The sequence below is a fragment of the Macaca nemestrina genome, chromosome 4 (assembly GCF_043159975.1).
Source record: "Macaca nemestrina isolate mMacNem1 chromosome 4, mMacNem.hap1, whole genome shotgun sequence".
Taxonomy (NCBI): domain Eukaryota; kingdom Metazoa; phylum Chordata; class Mammalia; order Primates; family Cercopithecidae; genus Macaca; species Macaca nemestrina.
Window position 1 is genome coordinate 14,865,144 of NC_092128.1, and position 18,944 is coordinate 14,884,087.

An 18,944-nucleotide genomic window follows, 5' to 3' on the forward strand; every position below is an offset into this window, starting at 1 on the left:
AGCACGCCATGCAGATCTTTCAATGTCTCAGTCAAAGCATGAGTCAAAAGGGGAAACTTCTCAAATGTTAAATATGATTTACACTGAACTATAAGGGCTGCTTTAGCCTGAGCCCTATTGTTACCATGACAACATAACAAAAGGAAAGATTGATGAAGCTCCTCTGATCCAGAAGATCTTTGATAATATTTAATATCAAGTAAATCACGCCCAGCCTCCTGCACAAGCCATGTTTTACGCCAGACATCTTTTTATTTGTTTTCCTTTGGAGACAAGGTCTCACTTTGTCACCCAGGCTGGAGTGCAGTGCAATTAAATTATATTTAATTTATATTATTAAATATAAATCATTTAATTTATAAAATTAAATCCAAATATGTAATTTATATTATTGCTGAGTTAACAATAATATATCATCACTATAAGCCACTTTCCATGTCATTAGCTACCTTTTCCAATATAAGAATATGCTACATTTTACTCCATTGAACTATATTTTTTGAAATACTGTCCCATGCCCTGATCTTTCTGTTATAAACAACATTGCAATGAGCATCCCATTTTCACTTTTACATAAATTCATTTTGTTAGCATAAGTTTCTAATTGGAATTCCTATACTGCAAGTTTTACTTTAATCCCAGCATTATCGGCCGTTTTCATGGGACATGCCACTCTAATTCTCACTACAAACTTTTACTCAGTATTTGCTCTGCTCATAAAACATTTGCCCAAATACAGATAAAATAATATTTTATCGAGCACTGACTCTATGCCAAGCATGGGTCTAAGTACTTTATCCATATTTAATGTAGTTTTCAAAACAATGCAATGAAATCGGTGTGATTATAAGCCTTGTTTCAAATATGAGGAAACTGAGGCACATCCAAGTTGACACACCAGGAACTAGCTTCAAATCAGAAGTCTAGCCCAGAGACAGGTTTTTGCAGCCACTATCCTGTACTTCCCACAGCTGGTTCCTGCTTATCATTTGGGCTTTGTGTACAGTGCTATCTCCTCCTGTCCTTCCCTTGACCATTGTTCCTAAAGCAGTCCACACTTACCCTGACCTGCCCTGCCCCACTACCCGAAATCTGCTCTCTGACTTTTTCTTTCCCCAAGAGACTGGGTCCTATCATTTACATCTCCCAACTTTTTTTGCTGCCTGGTTTCTGGATAGATTCAGCCAACAGAGGTTCCCTTTGGAGATAAAAGAACAAAAGGAGACTGAGATAGCAGGATTTCCTTCCAATTCTCCCTGTGCTTTACACTATGTCTCTAGCATAACTGAATCCCTCCAGAAAGTAGCAGGTAGCTGAGAGGTACAGGTAGCCTGTCCTGCCAGCTCTACGAGATGTTAATGGCTTCCTAATGTTGCTGGTCTCTGGGTGCCTCAGCATCCCTTGTTTGTTCCTGTATCCCAGTTCACATCTCTGTCAGTGGTGCCTTCACTAAAATCTCTTCATTGGAATCATCTGAGGTAAACTATATTTCCTGGCAAGAATCTGACTAATAGAATCAATGTATTCTCTTTATTTTCTTTATGCTACTTTTTTACAATCTGAAGTCAACATGTGTATATTGTGTTTCTCTAGCTTCAAGTTTAAAATTCATAAATGGAACTTATGAATTCCATTATTCAACTCTGTTTCCTCAGCATGTGATAAATATTTGTCATACTTGTTTATGTGTTTATTTATTAAATGATCAACATATTAAATTGCCCTCCAGAAAAAAAAAATATATGTATATATATCTGTGTTTCTGTCAAAGAGTGGCCTTAAGCCAACATATTTTTGTTAGCTGCATCCTGGAACAAATAGGACAGCCTATAAAATAGACTGATGGGACGTTGAGTTCCAGGGAGACAAATACAAAGGTGCCTCTCAAAACAATCACTAATAGCCACTGATTAAAGGCCGTGGCTGAAGCCCAACAATCAGGAAGCTATTTGTCCATCAACATGGGTCCTGTATTTTCTCTGATGAAAGTCACCATTTTTCTTTGAAAATGATTGTTATTTAACAGGCATTCTAGAAACAGAACAAGCAGGCTGGAGGTTAGCACCGATAGAAAAATTGAATTTTAATTAGAGAACCCACGTTCATCCTCAGGGATTGAATGGCAGTGAATACTAAGGCTGGTCTGGCTGAAGCTTTGGGCAAGAAAAGATCTGAGGAGCAGCGAGACCTCCCTGTAGAAGGGGCTGCATTTTCACCAAGAGGAATTGGAAGATGGGGTGGGTGGGAGAACTGGGGTTTAGCAGAGAGTTTTGATAAGAAGGATGGCTTTGGGAAGAAAAATAAAGACTCAGCACAAAAGCGAGGAAAAGCCATGGAGTCCCCTCCTCACAAGGGGCCAAGCCCTTCAGGGACTTCCCTCATATGATACACAGCACTGAAAGCCAGCTGGAATGTCACTGCTGACTTTGTGCGCTGAGGATCAGTGACTTAGCCACTTCACCTGTGGCATCGGAACTGTTCAGTTATATGAACCAATGCAGTCTATTGTTTTAGCCACTTTGAGCTGAATTTTCTATTACTTATATTGGAAAGCTTCCTAACTGATAGTTAATCTGGTACCAGAGATACGTGAGGCAAGGAGGCCCTAAGAGGTGAGACCGGCTACGATGAGATAGGATGGAGGGTAGTGGGCACGCCTCTTTCCCGTGCTGGGACATTAGTGATCTTCATTATGTGTTTGCAAAACAGCTGGTTAAAATGCCACCTATGCTGTCTTGTGAGTCAGACTATGAAACTAGCTTGATAGGCAAGACAGATAGGAAAATAGACTTGATAGGAAAATTTTAGACTATCAGAGTACCTTAAGTACTTCCTGCAGTTCAGCTAGAAAGAAATGACCTTAGACTGTCAGTGTCTGAAGGCAGAGGGGATGGCACATAGGTCTCCCTTGACCAAAAGAAGCCATTTTGCCTTTACCCAGCAATCCAAACTGTCAAAGACCCCGGTAGTCTTGAGCTGGCATGAAGACAAAAGCTAAACTCTCTACTTGTAGCCCAAAGTAACTCCATTCAGGGAACTTCTGAAATACATGTTATTCCTGACACAAAGTTGTTATTCCTGTTATAAAAGGCCGTTTATTCACAGACATACAGCCCCGGGGCCAAGTGCAGCTTATTAGTGAGTCCTCATGGGACCACTGTTTCTTCTTATTGAAGGGTAGAAGACAAAGTGTACGTCATTAAAGAGAAATAGGCGAATGAACATTGAAGGCCCATTTCTAGGCCATGCAGAAATTCCCAAACCTAATTTTAGAATCAAGTATTTCACTTTGGTCACTAGCCCAAATTGATAGGACCAAAGAAAATAAAAACCCCACTATACATTTGTGGGAGTTTTGACAGAGAAATGTGTGGTAGTATTGACAGAGAAATTCCAAGCCAGATTGCTAATAGCCTCTGCTTAACTTAACTTCTAAAGTGTCTACAGAATGCTAAAAGGGAACCGAGAAGTGGGTTTCTAAAACACCATGGTCCTTTGTAGATCAGTGAGGAAACACCTTCTTTTAAGTGGTCTGGACTGTTTAGTTATGTGATTTTGACTCTGTTAACCTGGAAACTAGCGAAGATGGAATGTGTCAACTGTATGGTTGGTTCACAATGATTTTGAGAAAACAAAACAAAACAAAAAGGACTCTTGATTATTAAGTTGCATCTGGACTTGTAGTAACAACATAATGACAAATTGTTATTCTAATAGGCATGGCAATTTTTTGGTGTGTGTGGTGATTCTTATAAGGGGCATGTCCCTGTTATGAGAATCCTGGAATCTATATCCTTGCAGTCCTTATAGGACATACTGGTTCCTATGGATCATGAGGCTTTTAAGTTAGGAAAATCCACACACCCCCTAGTGTGAATCTCAACCCTTTGATCTAAACTGTCACCTATGAAGAGGACTGTGGGCGGCTATGTGAACCAGTATACAGATTGCTGACGCAAAAGCTTCTGCTGAGAAAAATGTCTGACATCATCTTACTAAATAGCAGCTGTTCTTATCTGATATCCTTCTGAGTCATTGGTGGCTAATGTGGCCTTCGGGAGTCTTTTTTGAATACTTAAATAAACCAGTGAAGATGCCCTTGGTGAGCAGAGCATGCTTAGAAAAACAAATTTCCCTGCTGTGTAACTTACATGTAACCATGGAAGACAATGAACAGGAGATCTTCCTGGAAACAAAAATAGGCAATCAAAGATTATTTTGTCTGTTTCCAAGTTTGAGACATTTTAAAAGGAAAAAAAAAAAGAACCAACAATTTTAGCTGCACATATGAACAGGACTGCTTGATATTTTATTTTAGACCTGGAGCTTGATGTGATCAATGGGACTCTGTGTTATCTCCATTCGGCAGTAGTGTGAGAAGTTGGGAGTGTGTGTGTGTTTGGTTTTACTCTGTTTGGTTTTTATTTTTTTAGCATGAGCATTTTAGAACTTCCCCATTTATCTTGGGAAGTAAAATAAATGAGGGTTTTACACAACCAAAATGAAGCAGTATAGTGGGTATGTACTGTTTTGAGCCACTCAGCATCAACTGCTCCCTCCTTGATATGGTTTAGCTCTGTGTCCCCACCCAAATCTCATCTTGTAGCTCCCATAATTCCCACGTTGTGGGAGGGACCTGGTGGGAGATGATTGAATCATGTCGGGTCTTTCTCATGTTGTTCTCATGATAGTGATTGGGTTTCATGAGATCTGATGGTTTTGAAAACAAGAGTTTTTATGCACAAGCTCTCTCTGCCTGCTGCCATCCACGTAAGATGTGACTTGCTCCTCCTTGCCTTCCACCACGATTGTGAGGCCTCCCCAGCCATGTGGAACTGTGAGTCCAATAAGCCTCTTTCTTTTGTAAATTTCCCATCAACAGCGTGAAAATGGACTAACACACTCCTGTTGGTAACAGAATCACAATTTTAATTCAGGTGTGTACTCTCCTTTGTGTAGCCCATGAGCTTTGGAGGTCGATTCCATTTCTGGTCCCAGGTGTAATCCCTGACTGGCTTAAGCCCATTAGCATGTTTCAGTCTCTTGGCCATAGAGATGGTTTCAGGGAAAGGCATGGACATATGACTAAATTCTAATCCATAACATCTGAGGAGAAATTTTATAAGGGTTTCTAGGAAAGAAATGTCTGTTGGTTTGGAATAAGTGCCAGGAGAGGCATTCTCTTCCTGCGAGAAGAAGCCTGGAGTCCCAGAAGATGCTGCAGACATATTATGACCACAAAGAAAGTCAGTTCCAAGTGAAAGCCAACCCCGTGGAAGGCAGAAAGACAGATTAAAGGAAACGGGATGTCGGAGATACCACTGACCTGAGGATCAAGCCTCGTCTAAAATGTATCCCTCCTTTGTTAGGTTACTCGAAGCAATAAATTCTCATTACTGTTTAATCCAGCTTGAGTCAAACCTCCAGCTGCTTGCATCTAAAACATTTCTTAATAATCTGTTTTCTCTTTATACAGTGAACTCTTCATCTCATATTATTTTTTCCTTGACTATGTACTTTAATGGTAAAAGCCATAAATCCTTGAATTCTTAGGAGAATGCAAAACAGTTTCCTTGAATTTCCTGTAGATTCTGCCATATGCCATTTTCAGAAATACACTCTTTCCCTGGGTCTTTACATGCTGTGGCTTCCTCGTGTCCATAGGTATGTGCTGTTGTCATTGTTCTAGCTCATATTTAACTAAGGTGAAATTTGCCAAGATTCAATACAGAGGTTCGAGGCATCTTCCCATCTTTTTGCAGATCTTTTCTTTTGTGAAATCAAATCGAAATAGGTTTTCACCAGACCACTTTTCTTCCTTACCATTGTTTTCATTCAGCCCAGACTATGGCATTAGGCAGTGTCAGTCTTGGGCTTCAGTCTGGTGATCATTCCCAAATTAGACGGATATCGTTAGAGAAACCCACTATATACAAGGTGGTAGATTGTTAACATAGGAGTTTATTTAAGAAAGAAAAACAGTTAATTAAGTTATAGTGGACAAAACAGGAAAGAAGTCCCCAATTTCCCACTCTTGGTTCCTAGGAAGGATGCAGTCTGCTCACACCCTCAGGGTACAGGTGATTAGAGAATAAATAGCAGCTCTCTTGGATTTTTTTTTTTGTTTTTTTGTTTTTTCTTTTTTGTTTTTTTTTTTTTGTAAAGACGGAGTATCACTCTGTCGCCTGGGCTGGAGTGCAACGGCATGATCTTGGCTCACTGCAACCTCTGCCACCCAGATTCAAGTGATTCTCCTGCCTCAGCCTCCTGAGTAGCTGGGACTGTAGGCACCCGCCACCACACCTGGCTAATTTTTTTTGTATTTTTGGTAGAGAGGGGTTTCACCATGTTGGTCAGGCTGGTCCCAAACTCCTGACCTCAGGTGATTCACCTGCCTTAGCCTCCCAAAGTGCTGGGATTACAGGTGTGAGTCACTGCACCTGGCCTTTTGGCTGTGTTTTAACCATTCTTGGCCCTGACTTTAGATGCCTATTCAAGAGTGTTGGATCTCAAAACATTATCTGGGCAAGCAGGATAGTTCCTACAGCTTACCTTCCTGTGACCAGAGCTTAGCTGGCTTATAATATACCTATAATAACCCTATGTGCCATGCTGTCACCGTCAGCAGACGTAGGAAGTTACTTCTCATTGGCCCAACTGCTTCTAATTTTCTTAGAGTGTAAAACATTATTGGAAATGAACGTATCACTACATATTTGTGGTAGCAAGGACACATGGAAAGTTCTATGTCTTTTCTTGGAGCAGCATCACAGCTATTGACAGGATTGCTCATCTTAAGTTCATTGTACGGACTGTGCTGAGGATTCTCATCAGCTCTTTTCCCAGTTTGCGAGACAAGCACAAACTAAATGTTGAGAGCTCCTTTATATAGCTAATTATCAATACAGCAGCGAATTTTTGTCTTTCTATGTGTAAGAGACTCTTTCAGGAGTGTTAATCGGGTATTATCTGCAATCTAAATTTCCAGAGTTGTAATTTTAGATAGATTAGCCTAGTTATACTGTGTTTGAATATTTACAATCCTTGGATATTACAACTTTTTCCCAGTGGTTTCCAAACACAAGCATAAAGGCATTTATTTATATCCCCCAATTTTTCTTCCTAATGGGTACAGAGGTAACTATCCTGTAACTTCCTAAATAAACATAAAAATAAGATTATAATAGTAACTCTTAGTCCCAGTTGTTTGTATTCATGTGTAAATATAAAATATCTACATTATAATTACTTAAAAATATTTTATTAAATTTTAATGTGATATGAATTGCTCATGAAAATAAACTTTTCTTTCTTTTTTTTAAAAATTATATTTTAAGTTCTGGGATACATGTGCAGAACGTGAGGTTTGTTACATGGGTATACATGTGCCATGGTGCTTTGCTGCACCCATCAACCTGTCATCTAGGTTTCAGGCCCCGCATGCATTAGGTATTTGTCCTAATGTTCTCCCTCCCCTTGCCCCCCACCCCCTGACAGGCACAGGTATGTGATGTTCCCCTCCCTGTGTCCATGTGTTCTCATTATTCAACTCCCACTTAGGAGTGAGAACATGGGGTGTTTGGTTTTCTGTTCCTGTGTTAGTTTGCTGAGAATGATGGTTTCCAGCTTCATCCATGTCCCTGCAAAGGACAGGAACTCATTCTTTTTTATGGCTGCATACTGTTCCGTGGTGTATATGTGCCACATTTTATTTATCAAACCTATTAATGATGGGTATTTGGGTTGGTTCCAAGTCTTTGCTATTGTAAATAGTGCTGAGATAAACATATGTGTGCATGTGTCTTTATAGCAGCATGATTTATAATCCTTTCGATATATACCCAGTAATGAGATTGCTGGGTCAAATGGTGTTTCTGGTTCTAGATCCTTGAGGAATTGCCACACTGTCTTCCACAAGGGTTGAACTAATTTACACTCCCACCAACAGTGTAAAATCATTCCTATTTCTCCACATCCTCGCCAGCATTTTTTGTTTCCTGACTTTTTAGTGATCACTATTCTAACTTGGCATGAGATGGTATCTCATTGTGGTTTTGATTTGCATTTCTCCAATGACCAGTGTTGATAAGCCTTTTTTCTCATGTCTGTTGGTTTCATAAATGTCTTCTTTTGAGAAGTGTCTGTTCATATCTTTTACCCACTTTTTGATGGGTTTTTTCTTGTAAATTTGTTTAAGTTCATTGTAGATTCTGGATATTAGCCCTTTGTCAGATGGATATATTGCAAAAATGTTCTCCCATTCTGTAGGTTGCCTGTTCATTCTGATGATAGTTTCCTTTGCTGTGCATAAGCTCTTTGGTTTAATTGGATCCCATTTGTCTATTTTGATTTTGTTGCAATTGCTTTCAGTGTTTTAGTCAAGAAGTCTTTGTCCATGCCTGTGTCCTGAATAGTATTGCCTAGGTTTTATTCTAGGGTTTTTACGGTTTTTGGTCTGACACGTAAGCCTTTAATCCATCTTGAGTTAATTTTGGTATAAGGTGTAAGAAAGGCATCCACTTTCACTTTTCTGCATATGGCTAGCCAGTTTTCCCAGCACCATTTGTGAAATAGAGAATCATTTCCCCATTGCTTGCTTTTGTTAGGTTTGTCGAAGATCAGATGGTTGTAGATATGTAGGTGTTATTTATGAGGTCTCTGTTTTGTTCCATTGGTCTGTATATCTGTTTTGGTACCAGTACCATGCTGTTTTGGTTACTGTAATCTTGCAGCATAGTTTGAAGTCAGGTAGTGCGATGTGTCGAGCTTTGTTTTTTTGCTTAGGATTGTCTTGGCTATACAGGCTCTCTTTTTTGGTTCCATATGAAATTTAAAGCAGTTTTTTCTAATTCTGTGAAAAAAGTCAATGGTAACTTGATGGGAATAGCTTTGAATCTATAAAATACTTTGGGCAGTATGGCCATTTTCGTGATATTGATTCTTCCTATCCATCAGCATGGAATTTTTTCCATTTGGAAAAAAACTTTTCATTTGATTTTTGTAACTTTTATTTTAAGTTCAGGAATACAAATGCAGGTTTGTTACATAGGTAAACTTGTGTTATGGAGGTTTGTTGTGGAGATTATTTCATCACCCATGTATTAAGCCTAGTACCCATTAGTTGTTTTTTCTGATCCTCTTCCTCTTCCCACCCTCCACCCTCTGATAGGCCACAGTGTGTGTTATTCCTCTCTATGTGTTCATGTGTTCTCATCATTTAACTCCCACTTATAAATGAGAACATGTGGTCATTGGTTTTCTGTTCCTGTGTTACCTTGCTGAGGACAATGGCCTCCAGCTCCATCTATGTTCCCACAAAGGACATGATCTCATTCTTTTTATGGCTAAATAGTATTCCATGGTATATATGTACAACATTTTCTTTATCCAGCCTATCATTGATGGACATTTAGATTGATTACATGTCTTTGCTATTGTGAGTAGTGCTGCAGTGAACATATGCATGCATGTCTCTTTATAATGAATGTTTCCACTTAATTCAGAAGTTTTAACCATTTAAAACTACCTTCTCAACTGCTCATACAGTGCTGATGGGAGTGTAAACTGGTACAGCCACTTTGAAAAACTATTTCACAATATGTTTTCAGGCTGGGCATATTCATATCCTGTGATTTAGCAATTCCAGTCTTAGTTATATGCCAAACAGAAATACATCTATAGGTTCAGCAAAGATATGTACTAGAATAGCCATACAATGCTATTCATGATGGTCCCAAACTGGACACTATACAGAAAGAGCAAAAAGGATAAATAAATTATAGTATTTTCTCTTTTTAAAATTTTTATTTTATTTTAAGTTTCGGGATACATGTGCAGGACATGCAGGTTTGTTACATAGGTAGATGTGTGCCATGGTGGTTTGCTGCACTTATCAACCCATCACCTAAGTATTAAGCCCCGCATGCCTTAGCTATTTATCCTGATGCTCTTCCTCCCCATCCCCATCCCTGACAGGCCCTGGTGTGTGATGTTCCCCTCCTTGTGCCCATGTGTTCTCCTTGTTCAACTCCCACTTATGAGTGAGAACATGCAGTGTTTGGTTTTCTGTTCCTGTGTTAGTTTGCTAAGGATGATGGCTTCCAGCTTCATCCATGTCCCTGCAAAGGATGTGATCTCACTTATTTTTATGGCTGCATAGTATTCCGTAATGCATATTTACCACATTTTCTTTATCCAGTCTATCACTGATGGGCATTTAGGTTGATTCCATGTCTTTGCTATTGTGAATAGTGCTGCAATGAACATAAGCATGCATGCATGTATCTTTATAATGAAATGATTTATATTCCTTTAGGTATATACCCAGTTATGGGATTGCTGGGTCAAATAGTATTTCTGGTTTTAGATCCTTGAGGAATCACCACACTATCTTCCACGATGATTTCACTAAAATCCCACCAACAGTGTAAAAGCATTCCTATTTCTCTACAGCCTCACCTGCATCTGTTGTTTCTTGACTTTTCAGTAATCACCATTCTGACTAATTATAGTATTTTCACACAGTGAAATACTATACTATGATAAGAATGTGTTACCAACAACTACATGTAACAACAGGAAAGATCTCAGAAACGTAAAATTGAGTGAAAGAAGATATATACAGGGGATTGCATATTGTGTAATTCAATTTTTTAACTAAAATGTCTCACAAAATCCACCTCTGCTGTTTGAAGTAGGACAACAGTTACTCTTGGAATTATGACTGAAAATGCACATGGGGGTGTAGTTTCTGGTGGTTCTTTTTCTCCTGATGTGGATGCTGGTTTCATGGGCTGTGTGCAATTTGTGAAAATGCTTTGAGCTGTAAACTTAGGATGTTAGTACTTAAATGAAAACTTTTTAAAAAATGTAAATGATGCTATCTTTCGTGCTTCCTCAGGTTTATTGTCTCTTTCTGTTAGTGTTATAGAGGTACTATTTTTCATATTTGTAGTTACCTCCTATAAAAATTCATAGTGACATGTATAAAATGAGTTGCATCTGTTACCAGCTATGAAAAAGCAATGGAAAATAATTTGGAAAAGGTCATTTTTAAAATTTATTTTTGTTTCAGGGAAAAAGCTGTGACAGACTACCAAAGAGGCCACAGTTCTTTTCAGGTCTTTTCATCAAAAAGTGGAGTCTATTGCTCTACCTCTTGAATATGGGCTTGCTTTGGCCAATAGAATGTGAATGCTGAGTGTAGACCTTAAGAGGTTTGTCAAGCTTCTCCTCTCTGAGAGCACTTTCATCTCCATGTGACAAAGTCAGGGTAGCCTGCTGGAGGATAAGAGACCAGGTGGAGGGAAGACCTCACAGGCATGTTCCCAGTGACCTGCTAGTTGACTGCAGACACGTGAGCAAGCCCAGACATAATCAGTGGACCTGCCCAGCAAATCTACAGACTTCAAACTACAGACTTCAAACTTAATAATTTTAAGCTGCTATGTTTTGGGGTGGTTTGTTTGCAGCAAAATCTGATTAATGAGAGCTCTTCACAAAGTGTGCTCTGAATATTTTATCAAGCTGGTCCACATGGACTGCATATACATGCTGTATTGTCACCATCTTCAAAATACATCTAAAACCACACCATTTCACCCCATTTCCACAACTACTGTTTGTCAAATCCACCAAGGTGTGTCACCATGATACCATAATGGATTCATAAATGTTATTTCTTTTCCTGCCCTTGCCTTATGCAAGTCTGTCCTTCACCAAAAGCTAGGGAGATCCTTTTAAAGCAAAAATATCATATCACCCCACTGCTCTAAACTTACTAATGGTTTCCCATCTCTTTCAGAGTAAAACCCAACATTTTCTCACATTGGCTACAGGTTCAACAGTGTCTGGCCTATTCTTGCCTCCCTTATCTTATCTCCTACCCTGCTGTATTAGTCTGTTTTTACAATGCTATAAAGAACTACGTGAGACTGGGTAATTCATTTAAAAAAAGGCTTAATTGACTCAGTTTCACATACCTGGAAACTTACCATCATGGCAAAAGGCAAAGAAGAAGCAAGGGACGTTTTACATGAAAGCAGGAGAAAGACAAAGTGAGGAGGGAACTGCCAAACACTTTTAAAACCATCAGATCTTGTGAAAACTCACTCACTATTATGAGAACAGCATGGAGGAAGCTGCTTCCATGATCCAGTCACCACCCACAAGGTCCCTCCCTCAACAAAATGGGGATTACAATCAAGGTGAGATTTTGGTGGGGACACAGAGTCAAACCATATTATTACACCCCTGGGGACTCCCAAATTTCATGTCCTTTTAACATTTCAAAACACTATTATGCCTTCCCAACAGTACCCCAAAATCTTAACTCACTCCAGCATTAACTCAAAAGTCCAAGTCCAAAGTCTCATCTGAGACAAGGCAAGTCCCTTCTTCCCTGAGCCTGTAAAATCAACAAGTTAGTTATGTCCAAGATACAATGGGAGTACAGGCATTGGGTAACTGTCCCCATTCCAAATGGGAAAAATTGGCCAAAACAAAGGGCTATAGGCCCCATGTAAGTCCGAAACCTGGCAGGCCACCCATTAAATCTTAAGACTCCAAAATGATCTCCTTTGACTCCATGTCCCATGTCCAGGGCATGCTGATGCAACAGGTGGTGTCCCAAGGCCTTGGGCAGCTCTACCCCTGTGGCTGTGCAGGGTACAGCCCTTGTGGCTGCTTTCGTGGGCTGGCATTGAGTGCCTGTGGCTTTTCCAGGTGCACAGTGCAAGCCATTGGTGGAGCTACTATTCTGGGGTCTGGAGGATGGTGGCCCTTTTCTTATAGTTCCACTAGGCAGTGCCCCAGTGGGGACTCTGTCAGGGGACTCCGACCCCACATTTTCTCTCTGCATTTCCCCTAATAGAGGTTCTCCATGAGCGTTCCACCCTTGCAACAGACTTTTTCCTGGACATACAGGCATTTTTATACCTCCTCTGAAATCTAGGCAGAGACTCCCAAAGTTCAAATCTTGTCTTCTGCATACCTGCAGGCCCAACATCATGTGGAAACCAAACCAGTAAGGCTTGGGCTTGCATCCTCTGAAGCAACAGCCTGAACTGTAGGTTGGCCCCATTTAGCCATGGCTGGAGTGGCTGGGACACAGGGTTCCATGTCCTGAGGCTGTACAGAGCAGTGGGGCCCTGGACCCGGCCCAGGAAACCATTTATCCCTCCTAGGCCTCTGGGCTTGTGATGGGAGGGGCAACCATGAACGTTTCTGACATGCCCTGGAGACATTTTTCCCATTGTCTCGGTGATTAAAATTCATCTTCCTGTTACTTATGCAAATTTCTGAGGCAGGCTTATATTTCTCCCCAGAAAATGCCTTTTTCTTTCCTACCATGTAGTCAGGCTGCAAATTTTCCAAACTTTAATTCTCTGCTTCCCTTTTATATCCAAGTTCAAATTTCAGATCATCTCTTTATGAAAGATATGACTGTATGCTTTCAGAAAAAGTCAGGTCACATCTTGAATGCTTTGCTGCTTAGAAATTTCTTCTGCCAGGCACCAGAAAATTCTCTCTCTCAAGTTCAAAGTTCCACAGGTCTCTAGAGCAGGGGCAAAATGCTGCCAATCTCTTTGCTAAAGCATAGGAAGAGTGACCTTTGCTCTAGTTCCCAAGAAATTCCTTGTCTCCACCTGAGGCCACCTCAGCCTGGACTTCATTGTCCTTATCACTATCAGCATTTTGGTCACAACCATTCAACAAGCCTCTAGAAAGTTCCAAACTTTCCCACATCTTCTTGTCTTCTTCTGAGCCCTCCAAACTGTTTCAACCTCTGCCCATTACCCAGTTCCAAAGTTGCTTCCACCTTTTTAGGTATCTTTATAGCAGTACCCCACTCCTGGTATGAATTTTCCGTATTAGTTCATTTTCACACAGCTATAAAGAACTACCTAAGACTGGGTAATTTATTTTAAAAAGGTTTAATTGACTCACAGTTCCACATGGTTGGGGAGGCCTCAGGAAACTTACAATCATGGCAGAAGGTGAAGGGGAAGGAAGGTATATCTAACATGGTGGCAAGAGAGAGAGAGAAAGTGAGGGGGAACTGACAAACACTTTTAAAACCATCAGACCTTGTGAGAACTTACTCACTATCATGAGAACAGCATGGGGGAAAGCACCCCTATAATGCAATCACCTCCCACCAGGTTCACCCTTTGATATGTGGGGATTACAATCAAGATGAGATTTGGGTGGGGAAACAGAGCCAAAGCATATCACCTCCTTACCCTTTTCTCACTGTTCTGGCTTCTTGGTCTCTTCAATGTCCCTCAAACATACTATTCAAGACTCCACATCTTCACTTGCTGTTTCTCTAGCTGGAATGTTTTTTGCCCAAGTAGCCACATATCTTACTCTCTCAGCTTCTACAGGTTTTTGCTCGAACACCTCTTTCTCACTTGGTGATTCTGTGACCATCTTCTTTAAAATTTCTCATCTCCAGCAGCACTTCCTAATATACTCTCATGCTTTCTTCTTCCCCATCTGTAGCACTTACTGCCACCAAAATTGGGATGTGTATTTATTTCCAAGGGTTTTCATAACAAATTACCACAAACTTGGTAGCTTAAAGTAACAAATATATTGTCTTATAGTTCTGGAGGCCAGGAGTCCAAAATCAGAGTGTCATCAGGGCTCTCTTCCTTTGACAGCTCTAGGGGTGGATCATTGCTTGTATCTTCCAGCTTCTGGTGGCCCAAGGTATTTCTTGGCTTGTGGATGCATAACTCCAATCTCTGCTTCTACCTTCACATCCCCTTCTCTGTTTTCTCTTCTCTCTCATGTAAGGAACTTGTCATCGGACATTGCGTCCACTCGGATAATCCAGGATGGTCTCAGTTTGAGGTCCTTAATTTTATTATATTTTAAAGACTCTTTCTTTTTCAAATAAGTTCACAATCACAAGTTCCACTTTGAAAGTGTGAAAATATATTTTTGGGAGCCATCATTCAACCCACTGCAACATGTATGTATGTAATATATGTGTGCGTGTGTGTGTGTGTGTGTGTATATATATATATATGAATTGCCAGATCATAATTGCCCTCATTACTTCTCTTTTCTTTTGATCTTGATATTCTCTTGCTCGTCTCTCTCTCTTATCTTCTCTTGGTTTTCCGCTTTCTCTACACTCATCTCAGAGATAAGCAACAAACTCAGTTTCAGGAATTGACAGAGATTTTCATTCCATGCCATAGTGATTCTCAACTCTCCTTACAATGTATATATACACACACACACACACACACACACACACACACACACACAAAGGTATTATCTGCTATCTGTTTCTGCTCACAAAGGTAACAAGTTTTAATATTTTGCTATCGTATCCCTACAGGTACGTAATAGATCCTTAATAATGTATATTAGTTAAATATATATTTTAGACACGTCCAGAGAGCATAGCCTTCCCAACCATTTTCCCATGCAAACCTTAATCTAGTGGCAGCTTGGACTGCCCAAGATATTTAACAATCAATGTCTTTTCCATTATGGTAGTTGATCCTCATAACCATTGTGTAAGAAATGCCAAGCAACTATTATTACTCCTGTTTTACACATGAAGACTTAGTGTTTCCAAAAGTATAGATGGGTTGGCCAAGTCACATGGTGGAAAATATATCCAGGGCTGAAATTCAAGTTGTTGCCAGAGTTTTTTTTTTAATCTTTCATTTCCTAATCCCTACTGAACATGTCTTTTCTTTTCTTAACGCACACATTTAATATCCCTATATGACTATGCCATTGTATTTTGATTCATTTGAAGTTTTCAGAAAATAATCTGTTTTTTGTATGTCTAGGTTTTAAATAGAAATATATTCATCACAACTTCTTTATTGCATCAAGGGACCAAACTACATTCCAGAAGCAAACATTAAATCCTTTCCATTTTTAAGCATTGTTCTCTTTTGCACATTTATTCCCTAAAGCAATTTTATTTTTGTTTCTTTTTTCCTCTAGGACCTATAATTCACATTTTTTCATTTTTATTTTATTACTGTTCTGCAGGTATAGCAATTCATAATTCCAACTATATTCCTTTACAACTAGCTTTCATACTCGGCTTTTAAAGAGGTATGTTTTCCTCTAGGGAGAGCCCATTCGCTAGAGAAAGACCCAGGTTTGGATTCAGGGAACTGGGACTTTTGATCTCTGCTCCCCACTGTCTGTGGTTGTGTGTTATTTACTTCCTTGAACATCTGTTCTGGAAGTTTATAAGATGGAACAAACCATTCTGCCTAGCGTGTCTTAATTAAGAAGAAAGAGAAAGCATTCTTGAAAGTGTGGTTTGTTCTTAGCTAAAAGATGTTATTAATGCAAGAAACTCTCCTGTTTAAAACTGTTACAATAAAAGAATTAAATTCCCACTAATGTTGGCCCACTATGTTGAATACAGCTTAAAAATATATCTCCCTTTGCTATTGGCAAAACTATGAACCAAGAGTGAGCAAATCTATGTATGTATGGGTGTAAAGCACATTTGATCAATGAGGTTCTAGTGTGTGTGTAGAAGGTGTTAGATATATAGGTAAGGAGAGTTGAGAATCACTATGACATGGAATGAAAATCTCTGTCAATTCCTGAAACTGACCTTGTTACTTATCTCTGAGATGAGTGTGGAGAAAGCGGAAAACCAAGAGAAGATAAAAGAGAGAAAGAAACAAGAGAATATCAAGATCAAAAGAAAAGAGAAGTAATGAGGGCAATTATTATCTGGCAATTCATATATTTGACGATATTTATGTATCATCTATTTTATGTTCACCCACTAAAGGATACATTGTGGCACCTAGAAGGGAAATATAAAATTCAATAAAAGGCAACTGTGTGAGTTATATCAGAAGACAAAACACAATTGTGTAAGGTGCAATTTACTTACAGATGAAAGAAAGCACTCTAGTTTAAGCAGAAAGGCATTTAATACAGGTTAGTAAGTGCTTGCAAAAAGTGTTGCAAAAACTCAAGAAGCAGTCTCTGCCACCAAAATTCACTCCCAGCACAACATCAAGAATGAGATTGTTGAGGGAGTTGCTACCTCTGTCTTAGAAAGATGGGAAATCAGGAAGCTACCATCTATTTTGTTGGCCCCAGAGCTATTAGTGTATGGCAGATCCAAAAACAGCTAACTCACCCATCACCATCTCTCTTCCTACTCAACTTGGTCATAAATTTACTCACAGTCTTAGAAACCCCATTTGGGGTCACAACCATTGAGAATTATTTTCTCTAGCTCTCTAGAAGGTGTATGGCCTTAGAGCACTGACCATATGCCCAGATGCAGACACCCAAGAGCCTGAGATTGATGTAGACATGGTGATGTCATATTACCATGGGCAATGTCCTAACTGAGTCGTTAAAGGAGAAAGGATGGAGGAAGCCATACAGGCTCCCAGTCGACCTTTCTTTCTAATCAATTGCAATTGACTAGTCAGATCTGCTGGCCTGGCAATATGCCAGTTTCTTCAGAGCTTCCTTGACCTCTCGGTTTCTTAGGCAATAAATGAAAGGGTTGAGAGAAGGAGTGACAATGGCATAGAAGATGGAAATAATTTTGTTCTTGTTGAAGGCATGGATAGCTCGAGGTCGAGCATACATGAAAATAATGGCTGAATAGAAAATGGTGACCACCACAAGGTGGGAGGCACAGGTGGAGAACGCTTTCTGTTTTCCTGTGGGCATGCGTAAGATGGTGGCCAGAATGCATCCGTAGGACAGGACAGTAATAAAGAGTGGGAAAAGGAAGATGCCCAGTGCCAGGATAAAGTCCACCAACTCAGCTATGGACATGTCTGTGCAAGAGAGATTAAGTACTGGAGAGATGTCACAGAAGAAGTGGTTGATGACATTGGGACCACAGAAGCTGAGGTGGGAGATGAAGTAGATCTTCGCCAGGGAGATGCCAAAGCCAATGGCCCAGGAACCAAGAGCGAGGCGGAAGCAGAGCCCATGGCTCATTATGGTCGGGTAGTGGAGTGGGCGACAGATGGCCACATACCGGTCATAGGCCATGGCGGCCAGGAGCACACATTCTGTGCACATGAGTGCAATGAAGAAGTACAGTTGTATCATACAGAGTGTGAAAGAGATGCTGTTGTTCATAGACCAAAAACTAAACAGTAACTTGGGCACAGTCACAGAGATGTACCAAGTCTCCAAGAAGGACAGGTTGGCCAGGAAGAAGTACATAGGCTTGTGCAGTGGCCGATTTTGCTGCACCAATAGGATGATGATCACGTTTTCAGCCACTGTCAGAATATAGGCCACAAGGAATATCAGAAACATGGCTGCCCGCACACTCAAGCTCCCGGGGAATCCCACCAGAATGAACTTGGTGACTCGTGTCTGGTTCTCCAGTTCCATATTGGAGACACAGGGCTTAGGTCTCCTGGGGAGGAAAAATCATTTGATCAGACTCCTTGGTCCAGCTATATTTTTCCACCCTTGTCTTCTCTATCAGTAACAGTAACAGTTATCATTTATTAATACATATTATAGTTCAGACCGTGAACTGCGTACGTGAGGCACACAACGTAATTTAATTTCCACATAGCCGTGTGTGTGTGTGTGTGTGTGTGTGTGTGTGTGTGTGTGTGTGTGATAATATCTGCTTTAATGATGAAGAAATCGTGTCTTGGAAAGGAATTAAGTAACTGACCAAGCTGTCAATGGTAGCAGGGCAGGAATCACATCGAAGTCTCAGTCTAAAATCCATGCTCCTTCTACTATCTTGCACCGTCTGACACTTTACAATTGCCAATTCCAAAAGACACACCTGACCTTCCTGTCTCACCACCTACCCAGAGCTCTGGAAGTTCTTCCTTACAACTCCTTTATCCTTCACATGCTATTATTTTCATCTACCATCCCTGGAGATAGAGAGTAGCTGTCATCACCTGTGAGGTACATGAGAAAGTGAGTAGCAGAGA

General features: G+C 40.1%; 1 protein-coding gene across 1 annotated transcript; it reads right to left on the minus strand.

Annotated features, from left to right (window-relative positions):
* Positions 1-17,442: 17,442 nt before the first annotated feature.
* LOC105474813 (olfactory receptor family 6 subfamily B member 1) lies at positions 17,443-18,378 on the minus strand. Its single transcript, XM_011729625.2, has one exon. The coding sequence runs from the start codon at positions 18,376-18,378 to the stop codon at positions 17,443-17,445; it is 936 nt and encodes a 311-aa protein (XP_011727927.2).
* Between the last annotated feature and the right edge of the window lie 566 nt (positions 18,379-18,944).

What these genes read in the sequence shown, in the direction of transcription:
- LOC105474813 (XM_011729625.2), bottom strand. Translation starts at nt 18,378, where the DNA reads ATGGAACTGGAGAACCAGACACGAGTCACCAAGTTCATTCTGGTGGGA.